This window comes from Xiphophorus couchianus, chromosome 10 (genome assembly GCF_001444195.1).
Source record: "Xiphophorus couchianus chromosome 10, X_couchianus-1.0, whole genome shotgun sequence".
Classification (NCBI taxonomy): Eukaryota; Metazoa; Chordata; class Actinopteri; order Cyprinodontiformes; family Poeciliidae; genus Xiphophorus; species Xiphophorus couchianus.
This window is the reverse complement of record NC_040237.1, coordinates 8,805,182-8,824,288: the sequence shown is the minus strand read 5'-3', so window position 1 is coordinate 8,824,288 and position 19,107 is coordinate 8,805,182. Positions and strand designations below refer to the sequence as shown.

The 19,107-nt window shown below is 38.3% G+C and overlaps 1 protein-coding gene across 6 annotated transcripts in view; it reads right to left on the bottom strand.

The window, feature by feature from the left end:
- sdk2b (sidekick cell adhesion molecule 2b) overlaps window positions 1-19,107 on the bottom strand; it is a 346,369-nt gene that overhangs the window by 49,086 nt on the left and 278,176 nt on the right. For all 6 annotated transcript variants that reach the window (XM_028029735.1, XM_028029738.1, XM_028029736.1 and 3 more), the window contains exons 17-31: window positions 18,633-18,814; window positions 17,674-17,789; window positions 16,554-16,749; window positions 16,108-16,206; window positions 11,980-12,171; window positions 9,617-9,738; window positions 8,006-8,115; window positions 5,443-5,593; window positions 4,831-5,068; window positions 4,131-4,246; window positions 3,745-3,934; window positions 2,693-2,791; window positions 1,993-2,187; window positions 496-697; window positions 47-150 (exon numbers count right to left, since the gene is read on the bottom strand). In XM_028029735.1, the coding sequence (XP_027885536.1) occupies window positions 47-150; window positions 496-697; window positions 1,993-2,187; window positions 2,693-2,791; window positions 3,745-3,934; window positions 4,131-4,246; window positions 4,831-5,068; window positions 5,443-5,593; window positions 8,006-8,115; window positions 9,617-9,738; window positions 11,980-12,171; window positions 16,108-16,206; window positions 16,554-16,749; window positions 17,674-17,789; window positions 18,633-18,814 (2,312 nt within the window). The remainder of the gene's footprint in view (window positions 1-46; window positions 151-495; window positions 698-1,992; window positions 2,188-2,692; window positions 2,792-3,744; window positions 3,935-4,130; window positions 4,247-4,830; window positions 5,069-5,442; window positions 5,594-8,005; window positions 8,116-9,616; window positions 9,739-11,979; window positions 12,172-16,107; window positions 16,207-16,553; window positions 16,750-17,673; window positions 17,790-18,632; window positions 18,815-19,107) is intronic.

Here is a 19,107-nt window from a genome sequence, read left to right as displayed (position 1 = left end):
ACTTTTAACATTCCCGAAATAAATAAAATATAATATAGAACCTTACCATCCTGTAGAGTTGTGATAGCTTCACTCTCCTCACAGTACTCACTGTCCCCAATGTCATTAGTAGCTTTTACTCTGAACTGGTAAGAAGTAAAAGGTTTTAGCCTGAAAAAGAGAAGTAACATTAAGTTCCTCAATATTAGTAAAGAAAATGCACCACATGTAGCTAAGAGATAACTGTCTGAGAAACTAACCACATAGCCTAAAATTAAGCCAAATTGAAACAACAAAAACAACTTCATTTTTTTTCAATTTTCAGTTTAATTTACACTGTTTTCACAGTGTAACAGAATTTGATTAAAACTGAAAAAACACTAAAATAAGATTAGCAGATCATTAGATTATAAAGTGACATTTCACTTTTACAATGTTTTCCATGAAAACAGACAGAAAATCAAAATTCAGTGAAAGACTTTACTCAGAAGCTTTCATTTGAGAATCAAACTCTACCTGGACACTTTGTAGGATGTAGCCTCGTGGTTGACAGAGGCGGAGTGCACCGTCCAGTTTTTCTCAGGCAGCTCTTTCTGCTGCACGGTGTAGTAACGCACTGGGGACAGCCCGTCACTTCCTGGCTCCCAGGAGAGCAGCACATGACGGGCCTGAACATCCTTCTGAGGGACAACTGGGCGGCTGGTGGGCTGTGGACGAGCTGGAACAACCGGAGGCAGAAGTAAGGGGAAAGAAACTGAGTCAAAAAAAATGTTAATCAGAGGGGAGCCCAGATGGACGACAGAAACAGGATGAATAATCAATAAATTAAATAAGATTCTCTGTTCCAGCTTCTTTATTTGTGGTGCTAAACCACATTTAATGGTCAACTTGACTGATCTCTCTTTCACCAGCTTATTTGCAAACCATTTCCACTCAGTTTTCTTACATAGGAGGTTAAATGTAATTTGACCTGTGTCAACCTTTAACGTCACATTTCCTATGTATAAAATAAATTAGCCTTCACGCTTGTGGATGCATGGATGGTCTTATTTAAAATGGCTTTGGAATACATTCTTGATACAGGTGCAGAAATCTTAAACAGGTTTATCTATGCTCTTGTTATTGTTATGCTATTGATTATACTCATATAAATACAATTGTTTCAATTTGGAGTACAACATATTACTATAAAAAACATGTAATACGCACATCTTTCTACTGAAAAGTGGGTGAAATCAGCATTAAAATTTCCTGATAGATGGCTATGCTGACACTGGTCTTGATAAATCATAGTGCATCAACACCAGCAGATACTATGGCTTCTCAAATTATCTAATCATCTATGTAAACTTGATGCTGGACATCAAGTAACTCTGACTTGTACGTCTCCACTCGGCCTACAAGATCTGTGACCTGGAGTTACAATTGAAATGTAAAATTTTCATTCATTTCAGAAGTGACCACTGAACAACAATCCAGTTAGCTCAGGAGTAACAATATTAGAATTTCACTCAAATACATTCATTTAATGGCATGTTGATTTGAAAATGGTTGACAGGAAATACAAGGTGATTGGTTGATAAATGTGCCAAAGAAACGCTTTCCCTTACACTAAAAATAGGATGGATGTGAGTAGCAAATTTTAGATTTCCTAAATCGTTTTCCAAGTGTAACGGTTCTGACTGAAATTGCAGAGTAAACAATTATCCACATGCCTTGAAGAAAAGAGATAAATGCAGCATCAGAGTACATCTAATAAATACCTGGAGCGCACAGACACTCTTTTTAGTAAACACATCTGCTCAGTGGACTGCTGACTGGAAAATTAATGACTAGAAGTGGAGGGAAGGCTTAGAGCATCTTCCAACAAGTCGAGACACGCATCCATGACTGCTCAGTAAGCATAACTTGAATGTATCACATTTAGCACAAATCTTGCTGTTATTGCTTTAAAATTGGTCTCAATCATTACAAATTCATGTAATTTGAACCCAGCCTGAAGTTCACACTTACCTCTTTTCTCTGTGGTCACAACTAGGGCCTCGGCTGCATCACCCCAACCTTTCCTGGTTTGGGCTGTGATGCGAAATACATAGACAGATTCCGGTTTCAGGCTGGTCACGGTGTACTGACGAGTGCTGGGGTTCAGGACGTCTACTGTGGCTGCGTTGCTGTTAGTGGAGTTCAGGTGGTAAGTGATCTGGTAGGCTAGAGAGGAAAAATGGATAAGTGAAGCTACAATAAATATAAGTTATTTCATTTTTCTCCATCTTCCCTTGCAATGATAACAAACTAAGTTTTTGTCCCAGATGATATGATTCCATTTGCATCTGCCCTTGCCTGCTGCTTTGCTTTGTAAGGCCCACTGTGGATTTGAAACTGAATTACACACCAGATGTACAACAAATCACAGTTGCACAAGGAAATCCCCAGCAAGTTTAGGAGGGAGCTAAACTCCCCTTTCTGCAATGTTGAAACATGACAAAATTTAATTTCCCCTGTTGGACATTGCCATGTCAGTTTAGTCAACAATAGCATTAGAACAATATGTTGGGAGTCATTCGGAACTACATCTGTGCTTCTCTTTGCTTTCAGGTGTGTAACCTCAAACAAGTGCAGTTCTAGATTCAGTTATGGTTTTTATCATCCATCTACATTTAGAAATAATAAAAAAATATTTCCAAAATATGAAAGAATTTTGAGTGTTACTAACCAAGTATGATGCCGTTGGGCTGTGCAGGTGACTGCCAAATTAGCCGGACAGAAGTGGTCCGTACTTCAGGAAAGAGGATACCAACAGGAGGTCCTGGTACTACAGGAAAACAGCAGGAAACAAAACCCATTCGGTTTCAGTTCAAAACTAACGTACATGTATATATACTTCTTATGCTTCCTAAAGATATAATTGTTCATAATTCTCTAAAGTGCTATCCAATCATTCTTTGCAGATTTTGGCTGCTCTTCAACCAACAAGTAACTGCAAACTTTGCACAAAAAGTAGAGAAATGTTTTTTTTGTGCTTAATATTTTCTTGTTGAAACAATTCTTCTTAGAAAAAAATATTATACCATTGGAAAGCTTGATTATATCCCTTCAATTGTGCCAAATTTGCAAGAAAATGCATTTACTGACTGAGAGGTAAAGTTTAGTTGGTTGCTCCAACATGCTAAACAGTTTTTGGTGGTGGTATACTGTAGCTGGCAGTCATTTTTTAAAAAAAATTTTCTGTTTTTGTCCTAGAATATCATATAAAATATGAAAGATAATACAGACTGACAGAACAGGGTATTTTCACCAGTAGGCTGATTCCTAAAGCTCTTTTAGCAGAAAACCTAGCATACAGTCAATGATGCCCCTCTCATGACTTGGTAAAAAATGCCAGATAATTTTCTGTTACATAACAATCCATGTTCCAATAGCCCTTATATGTCATAGATAATCCTTTTAGGCTTGACACTCCTCCATCTGTCCACTCTTCACTTTTCTCAATTTAAAGCACAATGCTATAATGCTCAGTATCAAAGATTGGATATTCATCCATGCATTAACAGTCTATGCCAATGCATCCCTATGCAGGGAACTGTGGTGCCTCTCACCAGTGGTGATTGGGTGAAAATAATGATCCTTGCACACTCTTATACCTAAGGGCAATGTAGAGTGAGTCGCTAATGCTTGTTTTTGGACTATGGGGGGATTCAAAACTCCGAGCACAAACTCACAACCCAATTTGAATAACTGGGATGTACATTGCGAGTGAATCTGTACCATCATCCAAAGTCCTCTCAAGGATTGGCGGAGAGCTCGGTCGTCCATCTCCAATCCGAGTGAAAGCCAGAACCTGGATCTCATACAGCACGTATTTCCCCAAACTGGTCAGCTGGACACTGTGGGAGGCATTCCCTTCCACCATCCAGAAACGGACAGCGCTGTCAGAATCCTTCTCCTTATACATCACCTGATCCAAGCAAGGAAACCAGGAGTACAAGTTCAGAGGGAAGTGAATTTGCAAATTAGTGAAGACAAACTGACACTGTGCTGCTTTGCACCCTGCACAGAAAAGATGACATTTCTGCAAGCTAATTAGATTTCTCTGGTCTTTCAGCAAATAAATAATTGGAGAGGTGCTGTTAAACATTAAAGCAGAAAAATACCTTATAGCCAAGAATGAGGCCGTTCCTGTCGGGCTCAGGAACTTCAATCCAACGCACCAGGATGCTGCTGGAGGTGGTGGCAAAGGCGGATACATTCGTGGGTCCACATGAAGGGACTGGAAAATAAAGAATGTGGAGGTCAAAATCACAAGGGCTAATCAGTGTATTTAAATTTCTGCAGTTTTATAAAAGAAAAGACATTTAAGTGCTTATATTTCCTTTCCAAAACCTCTTTAGTTAAGTTTCCACTCATCTGCAGACATAACAGCAGATTTTAAAAAATTTGTTAACAGACTTGGAAAAAAATGTGTTTTCTATATTTAAAGTCATATGTTTCCCATTATCCACATTCCCTCCATTCTACTCTAGCCAGCATCTGCTACATTACAAGAAAGCATAAGTGAGGAGCAGAAAGGCATTGTCTAAGCCTAAACTGAGGTGTGGTATATAAAAAGGAGAGTCTGAGTGTGTCTTTTAATGAATTAAACATATGGCACAGTGTGAACCATTGCTCCATACCTCTAATTTGACTACTAATGAAGATACTCTGAACAGATGCTGAAAATGCAGTTATGCAAAAGTTATAAAGGGGATTTTCTTTCCCCTAGCAAAGTTGGAGCGAACAGGATGTCTGCCTTTCTCCACTGAGGCATTCTTCACACACCTTTTTCTTCCTTTAAAAGATGGCAAGCTCACTCACCAGATTCCCTTGTCCTGCCTCTGACCGGCTGGCTCCATGGTCCAAACCCGATGCCATTGCGGCCCTGGACCCTAACTTCATACTCCGTCCACTCCTCCAGGTCTTCAATGGTAAATTCCCTCTCCAGACGGTCATTGATGATGTGGGTCAGACCACGGCCCTGTGAGCCGACGCGGTAGTACTGTACCCTGTAGCCCACTTGCTCTGCGATCCCATTATATTCCCATTCAGGTAGAGGCTGCGTTGCATAAATATGAAAAACAAAAGTGACAGTATTTTCTAGACAGAATTTATCATTTCCACATAGGCCTAAAGCACCTTCAACAGAACCATTGTGAAGACCAAGGAGCGCACCAGTAAGGTCAGGGATACAAATGTGAAAAGGTTTATTAGGTTGTAAAAAAAAATAATCCAAGCTGTAAACTTTTAAATTTAAAAATGTTGAATTTTTTCTAATATTTATACAATGAACACTACAATATGCTGATATTTTTTTTATTTATTTTCACTTTAAGATTATGCTTCTATAAGAAAAGATAAAATGATTTAAGACTTGTTTTAATACATGTTCCCCAGTGGTACTATACAGATTGTGTTGTCCGTGTCACTTACCATCCATCGCAACCAGAGGCTGGTCTCGCTGGCTGTGCGAAGCGTGACATTGGCGGGGGCCATGTCTGGAGGAGCTGAAAGAGTCTGAATCTTTCTGGATGACTGGCTTGGAGGACTACTGCCCACTATGTTTACTTGGCGCATCCGGAATCTAACATTCGGAAACATTGCTGGATCATCATCATGCAACTTCTAAAAAATGCCTGACCAACCATTTCTATGCAGCTCGCAGGTTTTAACATGAGATTTTATGCTTCTAAACAGAGATCAAAGCCTTTGAATTTAAACACCATATAAATATGGTGAAAGGAAACTTATCTGTGTTAATACCTGAATGTGCAACAGAATAATGTGTTGTGTCCACGATGAAATGTAAACTGGCAGTAGTTATTAGAACGAGAAAAGCTACAGTTCCTATTGATCTCCAGGGACTGGCTCATTCAATTTGGTGAACTAAATGTGATCAGGGAAAACAAACAGACCGAATAAAAATAAGCATTATAAGCACAGTGGAAAGTAACCAAACAGATCTTGCATTCAATTTAAAGACAAAGAAATTAAGAAGAGCTCCAGGAATAAAAGGAAATTAGCTGAGTTCAAGGAGAACACGTACACTTTAATTAGCGATTTTGTCACATTTTTGCACAATCTTAATTGGAAGAGAGCATGATGAAGAGATGCTTCATTCCAAACAACTGTTTTGCCTCTATAATAATGCAAATTGCTCAGAGAGCAATAACAACTGAAAGAAAGAACAGCACGGTAAGTAGCAGGGTTCCTACTGGATTACTTTGGAAACATATATATTTTGTAATACTCTAAACTACTGTGTAAAAGTTGCATCCATTCATCCATGCACCCAAACATCACTTTTCATATATAAAACCTGCTATAGATATGTCATAAATCTATCGTGAGCTTTTTTTTAGCTTATAGCTTAAAACAGACTGATTGCTCTGAAAATTTGAGACAATTATGTTGATTTTCGGTAAGAATTGTTTTTCAACCCTGTTATGAAGGCAAATACTCACAGAGCACATACACTAGCAAATAGAAACATTCAATATCCGTCAGGATTTAAAACAGCAGGGAAAAGAGGAGAGATTCAGCAGATTAGTGGAAAGAAAAAAAACACGGAGAAAACTTGTAATGGATAGCAGTGCAGCATCTGTAAACCATCTGGAGTCTGTCTGATGGTCTGGCCACACACTGTCTCTAATGACAGAGGGGCTTTAGTGTATATTGAATTGGCCTGATGATTGTGACAGGGTATAACATCAGCTAAACAGTTAGAGTTACATTTTTTTTTTTTTACAGCACAGATGGACAATTACCCATCAAATGCAGTCACAGGCTTCATGGAGGATGACATGAAGTCTGAGTAATTTTGTGTAATTCCACAACCGGATCTCAAACAAACCAGTGTGTTTGGCTTTGATACAGAGTGATGACATTTTTAGACAAAGCCAATAAAGCAAACTGAAACTCTTCTTGTGCAGAGGAGAGGGGGAATAATGGAATTAATTTTTAGGTGATTTTGATGTCCTCCATATTTTAACAAACTTCTTTGTTAGAGTATCGTCTAGAAAGTGCAAATGCAACAGCCTGTTAATTTATTAGTACTTGTCCCAGAACAGAGAATAATTGGACTTGTGTTATCATTTTAAAGTCCTGTAATTCTATAGTTTATTCTATTTTATTCAAACACTTCGTTTAATGTGCAATGAAGAAAAGCTGCACCTCCACCTCATTTTTTTTCGGCATTAAAAAGCTTATGACATACGTTTTCTGAATGTTTGACCATTCTCCTTATCAAAAATGATGGACTTTATTTAAATGTGTTGGTTTTCTGGCACTGACACAGCTTCTAAACATGGTCCATAAATTTTAATAGGGTTGAGGTCAAAGCTATTCCAGAAGCTGAACATAGCCTACTTTATCCATTTCAGCCCCCCTTGGGACGCGTTTGGGATTATTCTACAGTTGGAACACCTGGAACACATTGTGTCCCAGTTATACAACCCAGTTGTTGATATGTGGCGAAGTTGAAGAATTTGGACGAATCCCTCTTTCTTCATTATTTGATGCGGTGCAACCACCTGCAGTGAAAAAGTCCCACAGCATGTTGCCGCCCCCACCACACTGACTGTTGGTACTGTGTGGGCTTTTTCAGATTTCAGTAAAGTTGGAAGGTGTCGACTTTTGAGCAGAGGTTTTTATAGTTAGCAGCGTCTCAGTTCTTTCAGAGTGAACAGTGACACTGGTGTTAAATACATTTCCAGTTTGGAGCAGGCTTGAGCTTTGGTTGCTCTTGGACTGTTCCTCAAAACTGATCAATGTTTGTCTAGGAGTGACAGTTTGGGCCATATATGTTTGAAACTTAGCACAGATGGGTGTCAGTCTGGATTGTGGTCCCAGATGTGACTATGTGTGTGTGTGTGTGTGTGTGTGTGTTTATTTTGTTTTTGTGTCCTATGGCTCATGCCTACGAGCTGATAAAAACTGGCACCAGGTCAGGATTCTAGAATAGCAAAGGAAGTCAAGGTGAAATGTTGTGTCTTACCTATAAAGAGTGTACGGGTTGAGACCAGGCACCTCCAAAGAGCGAGCCTCAGGTTCATTTGACACCTGATGAACTGTCACCCAGTCCTCATTTTCTCCTACCATCCCAACCTGCAAGGAAGACAGCAGAGCAGTGGTGAGTGAGCTCTGAAAGTCTCTGACAGTCCACCAGATATCTAGTCCCTCGCTAAAGTATTCATAGCACTCACACATTTCCACAAAACCTTGTCATATTAATCAGTTACTAGTTTGTTGAATAATTTTTGATTGTATTTATAGCTGCTCATCTTTTCGGTTATACTGTACCTTCACCAGCTGCACACATGTAGATGTTGAAATTGTGGCCTGTTCATTTTTGAAGTTAGATGAATTTAGGTTTGTACTTTGATTGGTCCAGCACTAAGCCATTAACTATACCATTCAATTGTAGCTCTGGGTGTGTGTTTATATGTCCTATTGGAAGATAAACCTCAAGCCCAGTCACAATTCTTTTGCAGTCCCCCAAAAAAGATTATATGATTGCCCTACATTTACATCCATCCATCTTACTGTAAACTCCAAACAGTTTCACCACACATAGCATTTTGCATGTAGGTCAAAATGCTTAGTACTGGTCTGATATGATGAGAAAACCTGCTATATGTTTGTTCTGTCCTTTATGTGGCTTGTGCCAAGCTATACACATTTTCTTATGACCCGATTTATGTGAAGAAAAACCAGGATTGTCAGGTTTGATTTTTCCATTTTCAGGTAACGGGACATTTTGTCATAACTCTGCGTTAAAGTTACACTTGGACCTCTGAAGTCTTTACATAACAGCTGTATTGACAGGTCAATGTCAATGTCAACTTAATTTTCATAGCACATTTAAAACCATTCTAAGCCAGGCACAACATGTATTAGCAAGATGCCAAAGAAAGAAACACAAAAAAATCTGTAAAAAAAAAAAAATCATAAAAAGAGCAACAAAAATATATTGCAAGTCCAGTTAAAAGAGCAGGCCAAGAGCTATTAAAAAAAATTGAAAATAAATCAGAAAATCTCTACAACTATTTAGGAGAATGATTCAAACTCATCTTGTATAAAAGGTCAAAGGAAAAAGTGAATCTTTATTGGACTTTTAAAGATCTTTACTGACTGAGCACTGTGTTTTTGTAGGTTGTTACAAGGAATAGGGAAAACAACAGGTCACTTGTGTTTTTTGTATCCTTCTACTGGGAACATTTACTAGAACTGCCCTGCTGAGTGCAGATGTACTAAGATTAAATGACAGATGTGAACTTTAATACTTAATTTATACCACTAAGGAAATTGTTTGCCCTAGAATTTATTTAGAAAAATCACACGAGAGAGGTTTAATGAAAATGCATAAAATTTTTTGCCAGATTTCCACCAACTTCAAAATTATTTGCAACTATGTGTTGGTCCATCAAATAAATCTCAATAAGATACGCTGAAGTCTGTGGTTGTTACATGAAAAAATATAATAATAAAAAAATTGATGCAGAAGGTGAAAATATTTCACTGTATATACTCGGGAAAAGATAATCATGCATGATGGTTGTCATTTTTGAGGGTTTATTCTTGATTTGCAGTTTTATACTTGGCTCACCTGGGCTTCTACCAGCCAACGGGAAATGGATGTTTTTCCGTCATAGCCGGGTTTGAACTGCAGGTTGACTGAGCGCGGACCGATGTTGGTTATTGCAATGTTGGTGGGAGGGCCGGGAAGCTCTGTAAGAAAGCAAAGACAACAGAAAACAGAGAGAGAAAAAAATCCCTTTTAATACCTTGTCCTTTGCTGCCTTTCATATAAGGTGGTTCTTATTAGCAAAATTCATCAACCACACTGCCCTCTTGTGGCGGTACAAATACTGAACACAAGTGGATTTTGTCAGCCATTATTCTTATTTTTATTTATTTTACACCCCCCAAATTCAGCTAAGACATTAAAGTCAAATTAGATTCGTAACAGGGTTTTATACACAGCATACGGACAGAGACAAAGCTATAAAAGCCAATTACACAGGAGAGACGTGGAGACTTGATTCAATCTGATACCATGATTATTTACACTTGAGTTGAATAAACAATACAAATGGATTATGGACGGGTAATCTGGGAAAGGAAAACAAATCTGAAAAGATAACTTTTGTGTGTGTCCATGTCTAAAGTTTTTGATTCTGTGTCTCTAGGCAGGTTTGTGTGACACTCAAACTCTTTTTTCATGCCTCATGTTTATTTTCCTCTGGACAAATAAAAAACTTACCATTCCATATTGAAATTTCAAAGCAGAATATAGCTTTCATGAATCCAAGAGGAAGACATTAACGTCAAACAGTGGCATACAGAAGTACCTTCATATTTAAAAAAAGATATAATCACTCCCCTTGGCATACTTAAAAAATGTTTCCCCTAAGATTGCTCAAATGCGAGAATATTTACTCCCGATGAAACGCAGGTTATATGTCTTGTGGTAAAATCACCACCTTGAAAATTATTTGCATGACGAATTATTGAGGTTGCTTTTAGCTCAATCGTTATGGTACAGTTGCAGGCACATAGGCGTTTTCTTTATGCACATACAATGGGGGTAATTGCCATTCTGGGGACTATAACTGCTGCACCGAAGTCTGCTCTCAATATAACAGCCTGTCATTTCCGAGATTTCACAGATGTACGGCGTCTGAATGCAGCTCCAGTAATTGCCGCTGGCATTGTGCTCCTGTTTCAAGAGTTTGCAAATATGAAACCATTAAAGACTGTAATTGCCCCTAATCTTCCCATGAGGGCCAATATTTTGTGTATGTGTGCCAGATGTGTGTGTGTGTGTATTTATATATATTACACACACACACACACACACACACACACACACATATATATATATATATATATATATATATAGGAAATATTTCATATTCTTTGGTTCTGTCCCAAATGGGGTGACAGAAATGAGAATTTATTGTGTCTGCTAGAAGGCGAAAAATGGACCTCTTTCACCTGGTTCGGTGTGAAGCAGTAAATCTGAAACAAAAGGAAGTGTTGGGGAAACTTTCCAAGCTGTTTGTTGATTACAATGAGCAAGCCTACAATTCTGTCCTGTGGATTAGTTGAGCATGGTTGAAATTTGTGATTGGAATTTGGACGTGCAAGAACAAACTGCTCAAGAGCAGAGACATGGGCAGAAAGGTAGTTACTCAGCTTTATTTTGCAGTGTGGTATTTTTCCCTTCTACAGCTTGTATTTATGAGTACCAAATAAGTCATGTCCTCGTTTTTATAACAGGTCATTGTCAGTATGGGTACACTTCGGAGCCTATAAATGCAACCATTCAATCTCCTCTAAAGGACTCTCTCCAAATGTTGAAAATTAAATACTGATGGAAACTGGTTCACTGGAGTCTGTTTTACAAACCAACAATGAAAGACACTTTAAAGACAAGTTAGTAACATGTGCCATAGAGTTCCTGTAAAAACAAACAAACAAAAAAAAACGTGATTTTTTTCTATTAGAATAATGAGATCCAATAATAAAGCGAACAGTTAAAGTAAATAAATGTGTGCTGTGGGAAACAAACTGAAACACAGAGTGAGTTGGTTGTAGTTTTACAAAGCCCAATTTTACTGTAAGAGCTATTATATGAACCACACATCAGCCAATGAGAAAATGTCCTTGATTAACTGATCATCAGGAAGTGTGTTTGCCTTTATAAAATTATACGGTTTCACAGTTCACTGGTTAACCTGTGTGCCTGGGTGAAAGATGTCAGCATTGACCTTAGAGAATCAACAGTCGCTTCCCATCAATCTGGAGATGGTCAAAAAGCCATTTCCAAACTATTCTATCATTCTATGGCGAGAAAGATCATTCCATAAATTAAAAAAAAAAAAAATTAAGCATTTAGTAGGAATAGCATTGATGAAATGTTTTTAGAATAAATTTATTACAATGTTTACATCTTTGGTCACTGACCTGGTGGGACCCCAGAGGAGATAGTAGAGGAGGACAGCTGGCCTTGGCCCTTGGAGGTCATTCCTGCCACTTCGATAGTGTACGTAGTGAGAGCGGTAAGGCCCGTGACCCTGTACTCAAGGGTGACATTTGGCAGGTAGTGCGTGACTCTCGTGTTTGTCCGGTTGAACTCCTCCCATGAAATGCGGTATCCTGACACAGCAGCAGAAACGGGTTAAACAGAGCATGGGTCGTTGCTGTGAAAATTCTGCAGTGGTTTTACAACAATGGCAACCCTCAGCTCGCTGCTGTGGGAAAAGCTAACAGAAATATTAAATTAACTTCATCAAAAATTGAATATAGCAAATTTAATCAGCAAGTGATTATACCTCCCCGTGCTCACACATCCTCCACACAGACTCACACACACACACGCTCAACCTCTCAAAGTTAATGTAATTTGCTCCTTGGCCAGCAGCTCTTTTCATGTGATTGCATAAAGCATTAAAGCAACATTTCTTGCCAAATCAGTAATCTCACATGGCATGTCGGTGTTGTCTCCTGGGACTGTGCGGCACATTAAAATGTCCTGGGAAAAATTTTAAAATATGTATATTCTTAAGGTATGTACATAATACTACAGTATGTATATATTTTGTATTATTTGTCCTTAAATAAAATAAAATTGCTATGAATGAAAAATGCAAAAGTGCTCCTATCCTGTTTATTTGTGCTACATTTTAACATATTACACCTATAAACTTTAACATATTTTATGAGGATTTTATGTGGAAGGTCAATAAAGAGTAATACAAACGAAATAATAAATGGGTTTCAAATGATCTTACAAATAAAAGTCGGAGAACTTTGGGATGTGTTTGTATCAGTTACTACTCCATCCCTGGCTCTATGTTTAGGGCTGTTGTGTAGATGGAAGCAGAACCTTTGCCCCAGTGTCAAGTTCTTTTCAGTCTCTAATTGGTTTTGTCTCAGGAATGCCTTGATTTTAGCTCCATCCATCTTCCCGTTATCTCTCACTATCTTACCGGTCAGATTTTCCTCCTGGCCTGAGGACATCTGCGGCTCTTCCAGTGTAACCACTGGCATCTTTGGTGGTTCTCTAATTAATGCTGTCATTTCCCAGTTTAGATGGAAAGCATGTGTTGGTAAAACTGCAGGTGTGCAACAATCTTTCCTATTTTCGAATGATGGGTTGAACACCTCTAAGGCTTTCACAGAATAGCCACATTGTGTAAGTTGTTCTGTGACCGCATTACACCATGTTCCACATTATTATGCAAGTGATATTTTCTCAGATTTTCTTAAATGGTCAATGCAAATGATGGTCAGTCTAATTTTCAAGTCATGAACTATTACAGAATAAATCAAATTTTACTGAACAAAGCTCCCCATGAGAACAGTATGTTTTTCAAAAATAAAAAAACTCGTAATGCACTGTTCCAAATTATTATACACAGCAGATTTTCTAAACATTTTATGGATTATAAAGAACGGTCATTCTTTGAATGTTCAGCATTAAGTGGTCACATGTACTAAAATCAAAAGCTATTTCAATCAAAAACATCTTAACAGACCGAGTTACATGTTAGCATCGGACCCCTTCTTTAATATCACCTGAACAATTCTTGCATCCATTGAACTTGTGAGTTTGTGGAAAGTTTCTGCTTGAATTTCTTTGCAGGATGTCAGAATATCTTCCCAGAGCTGCTGTTTTGATATGAACTGCATTCCACCCTCAGATCTTCTGCTTGAGGAAGCTCCAAAGGTTCTCAATAGGGTTGAGGTCAGAGGAGGATGGTGACCACACCATGAGTTTCTCCCCTTTCATGCCCATAGCAGCAAATGACACAGTGGTATTTCTTGCAGTATGAGATGGTGCATTTCATGCATGAAGATGATTTTGCTACGGAAGTTACGGTTCTTCTTTTTGAACCATGAAAGAAAGTGATCGGTCAAAAAGTCCATAAACTTTGCTGAGGTAATTTTAACACCTACGAGGAATCTAAAGGGGCCGACCAGCTCTCTCCCCATGATTTCGACCCAAAAAATGACTCCATCACCTCCTTGCTGACGTCACAGCCGTGTTGGGACGTGGTGGCCATCCACCACCAATCCACTACTGCGTCCATCTGGACCATCCAGGGTTGCACAGCAGTCATCAGTGAACAAGTCTGTTTGAAAATTAATCTTCATGTTCGGCTGGGCCCACTGCAACCATTTCTGCTTGTGAGCTCTGGTTAGTGGTGGCTGAATAGTAGGTTCATGCACCACAAACCTCTGGAGGATCCTCCACCTTGAGGTTCCAGAGGCACCAGCAGCTTCAAATAACAGTTTGCTGTTTTGTCAGGGCATTTTAACAACTGCTCTCTTAATCCGATGAATTTGTCTAACAGAAACCTTCCTCATTATGCCTTTATCTGTACAAACCCATCTTTGTTCTGAATCAGCCACAAATCTCTTCACAGTACAATAACGCTTCAGTTTTCGTTAAATATCTAATGTTTTCACACGTTGTCATACGGCACTACACTATCTGATGATTTTCGTCAGCAGAGAGATCCTTTCTCTTTCCCATACTGCTTGAAACCTGTGGCCTGCTTAATAATTTGGAACATCCTCCTTAAGTAGATTTCCTTTAATTGAGCTCACCAGACAAACTAATCAACCCAGCTCTCTGAAATTAATTATAGTGATTCAAAGAGCCCTGGTATTGTATAGATGGTATTATACACAATACCATCTATACATTTAATAGCACAACAAAAAATGTAATCTTTATGACACTTAAATCAAATTTGCATAATAATTTGGAACATGGTGTAGATATAGATGAACTCTATTTTGTAGATAGTAAAAATTTTATACAATTGATTTTATTTACCGCAGGTGTATCAGAGTTCATGGGATTGAATATAAATACGCCATCCACTTTTTGTGTTTTTATTTGTTGAAAAGGAAATCAAAAATCATCTTCATTTCTCCTACTATTACACACTATTTGTGCTGATCTGTCATATAAAATCTTTAAAAAATACACTGAGGTTTATGGTTGTAACATGATAAAATGTTTCAAAATTCAACTTTTGATATACATCTGTTGTGTATATGGTGCAAAGTCAGAAATTGTTTATCAGAATAGTGCTTCACCCAATTTAACCATGGAAGAAAAACAAAGGGTTTACTACTTATGTTTGTTGACCAGCCTAACTGTTTCTAGCCTCACAAGTGACGATGAATTTCTAAGGATTTTGTGCAGTCAAATACTGTAGCAGCACATCAGTACTTAAGAGTCCTGCTGCATACTGTAATGTAACCCTAGGTAAAGCACAAAACCCAAGTTGCCTACTATCTGTCTATCTATCTATCTGCATGAATGTGTGCATGTTTATAGGTGTGAATGTAAATAAAGTCAGAATTCTGACTTCAGAAGATGTTTTGGTGGATTCACAAAACTTGGAACTATTTAATTCCAACTATTCCTAGTGAAAATGATGAAAACCAATAGACACCACTGTTATTGTGTGGTCCAATACACTCTCAGAATAGACTGTAAATCTGTAAACAGATACATATAAAGCTGGCAATGCAACTATTACAACAACTTAAGAGGTTTTCACCATTCTTACATACTTCCACAACTTTATTTGTGACTTCCTGAAAACACATAACTCATGAGGACTTTCTTTAGTGGTTGCGATGCCTCATAAATTATTCTATCATGCACAACAAGAGGGCTTAATTTTTTTTTCTCAGAGATTGATGCAACCGTCATGTTTACTCCAGCTAACATGTTTGTGGTAGAGTTATTATGACCGAGATGAGAAGACGAGAACGCTTTTTGTTTTGCAGAATATGTTTTGAAATATTTTTCCGACAACTGTCTGAGAAGAGTAAAGGTATATTTTCAGGCTAGCCAAGGCAGTTGTAGGCGTACAGCACAAATAGAATAAACAACAAATATTACTGTTGCTCCCATGTGCTTAACACAATAAATGAGGTCAATCTACCACAGTTCCATCTCAGGGTTGGCTCTTGTTATTGGCCTCATTCCACAAAGCTTTGACAGATATAAAAACAGTTTTTCTTTTCTTTTGTGCTTCATTTCTCATAAAAAATTGGGAAGTTTACCTGTTAGAACTCCATTCTTCTCACTAGGCTCACTCCAGCTGACTTTGAGAGAAGTATCCAGGATCTCTGTAAAGCTCAGGTGGCCTACAGCACCGGGGGCTTGATTTGAAAAATAAAAATAATGAGCATTGCCAATGGGCAAATAGTTCTATCTGCAAATAATTTACTCCGGTATTTACTTTTGAACATTTCAACATTTGGATTGTAAATCTAACTCTGCAAAATCAAACTAAGCAACAGCAAGCAGATGGGCTTTTAAAGCTTAGCTATTAAGAGTCAAGTCCCAATTAAGGAGATTTTGGATGGATGCAAAATACACTTTTTTTTATCAGCATTTCTACAACATGATTCTGCATGAATAATAGATCTTGCCCAAAGGATGTTGTTGCTGTAAGATGCCTGATTTCTTTTGCCAGGATGGCAGAGTGAGAAGAAAAGTTGCTTACTGTCCTCATGAGTCTTCAGAGCCTTAGGTGGGCTGCGGGGGCCGTCTCCAGGTGTAGTGAAGCACAACACCGAGGTGAAATACTCAGTGAACTTCTTCAGACCTGTCACGTATCCCACGTGGACATTGTCCTGGAAGTTCGGTTGTACCGTTACCATAGAAACTTCTTCTTCTTTGCCAGGTTCCCAGGCCAGTAACTAGAAAAACAAGAGGAGAGACAATGAGAAAGAAAATTACTCTGACAACCAAAGACTCTAGGGATCACTTGGCATCTTGGTTTAGTCTATTTTTAGAAAAGTGCCCGGTGATGTTTTGAATGAAGGAGAACGTAGGAATAGCAGAAAAGCTCTATGAGATTTTGCTCAAGAGAGATGGGATATCATGTCTTCATAAATGATAGCCGCACACACTACAGGGACAAATGGGAACTGGACTGACCAATTAGCTATTTAAGTAATCAGTCCCAGTGGTTAATCTTTTGGGCTAATTTACAGCTTTTAGGTCAAGCAAATGTTTATTAAAGAAGTCAGTCAGGAGGCTTAATGCTCCCAAAACTGTGTTCCCCTGTGCCTGTTTAATCACTCATCCCCTACATGTTTCAGTTAACCCTTTAAAATCTAAGAAACTGCATTGCATTTTTTTTATTTTCTGTAAAATAAACAAAAAATTTTGAAAATTCACCTACTTTTTCCAATTCCGTAACAATAAGTTATAATTACTAGTGTTAGATGTTTAAGAACTGACAATGGCGTAAGTTTTTCAATATATATATATTTTTTATTATTCATGGTTTTCTTTTAAAAAACAGCTTTACCAAACTCCATACATTTTCACCCACATCAAAACTGATCAGCACTGGACATTTCAAGATATACACAAAAGCAGATGGGTGCAGACAGGAAATGAGAAGCAAGTCACAGAGAAATGCTGCTAAAGAAAGAGAACAACCTTAAACTGACAAATGGGAAAACACAGTCCATTGTTCTCATTGGTGCAGAATATTGTTTGCCTTCTGGCTTTTTCCCTCCTCTTCCTACATGTAATAGAGCATGTTCTGCACTGACAGCTCTGTCAATGGATGTGATGGCTTGTTGTGAAGACACTGTTGGGGGCCCACTGACCTTGTAGCCCTGGTTGATTCCGTTGATAAACTGAGGGTTCGGAGCGGTCCAGGTAAAACGGATAGCTGTTGAGTTGACCGCCTCGACCTGCACATTTCCTGGAGCGATGGTTGGGACTGGGATGAATGATGGAGAGAAAGCAGAAGAATTGGGAAAAAAAGAAAAGGTGAAAAAAAAGGAAGAGGCAGAATCGGAAAGGTATTAGAAAAAAAGGGTGTTAGCGTGCCTTTCAACTAATAGCTTAAAGTCTGTGCGCATCGGTTTTGCTGTCAGTATTGATCGCTGCTGCACGGGTCAAGGCAGCTACTGCCATCAGTCTCCCACTGACACACCTAACACCAGAGCTCTTTGTGAGTGTACTTGTGACTGCTTTAGATGCTTAGGGATTTTTAGGTGCATAGAACACCTGTAGTTAGAAAATCTGCAGCCAGATTCAACCAGAAGTACACAAAACCTATTAAAGCTATTACACATGAGCTATTCCAAATTTGTTTTGTGTAAAGTTGCCTCTCAAAAAATTGGAATATCCTTTAAAAGTTATTCCAGTAGTTCAATAGAACATTACATAGGACAATAGAAAACCTTTTCAAGCAAACAAATCTTGTGTCTTGGTTATGTTACGGGTTGCACAATCTTAGGTAAAGCTACTTAAGTCACAATTGTACAACAACTTCCAAGAAGGTAAGCCACAAAAGGTCAATAGCTAAAAAACATTTAGTAACTGAGTGTATTGAAGCATATCAGTGGAAATTTGACTGGAAAGAACAAGTGTTGTAGGAAAACGTCCAACCAGGACTCAGCACCTGCTCACACTGCTAAAAGTACCAGCATGTGGTTTAACCAAGGTATCCCTTTGCTTGATTGTTCATTGAGTATTCCATTTTCTTGAGGTGTAGCCAAAGAGAGGTTTATGGTAAAACTTATTTACCGAGATATCTAATTTGTGATGAGTCCCTTACCTCCTTGAAGAGTCCACTCTGTGACTTTATGGCTGAAGATGCCCAAACCTGCCCCGTTGTAGGCAGCCACCTCAATCTCATAGTTTGTCCAGATGATGAGGTCTTCTAGGAGTAGAGTGGTCACATCCGGGCTGGAGATATTCTTGAGCTGATAGTCCACAGGTAGCCCAGTGAGTCGGTAGCTGAAACACAAATTTACGAAGTTTGAATATAAAGATCCGGAGGTACGTCTGAATAAATACGAACATCAAAAAAAGTTATTTTCTACAGCAATTCAGTTCCATAACTGAATTTGATTACACTTATATACTTAAATACTTACATTTTCTGAGAAACTAAATTTTCCATTTCTTTGGGTTTTAGCTGTAAGCCATATTTCATTGGGATTAACAGAATCAAACACTTAAAATATAGCAATCTTTGTCAAATTAATATATAAAAGAGCTTTACTTTTTGAATTAAATTCCTGAAATAA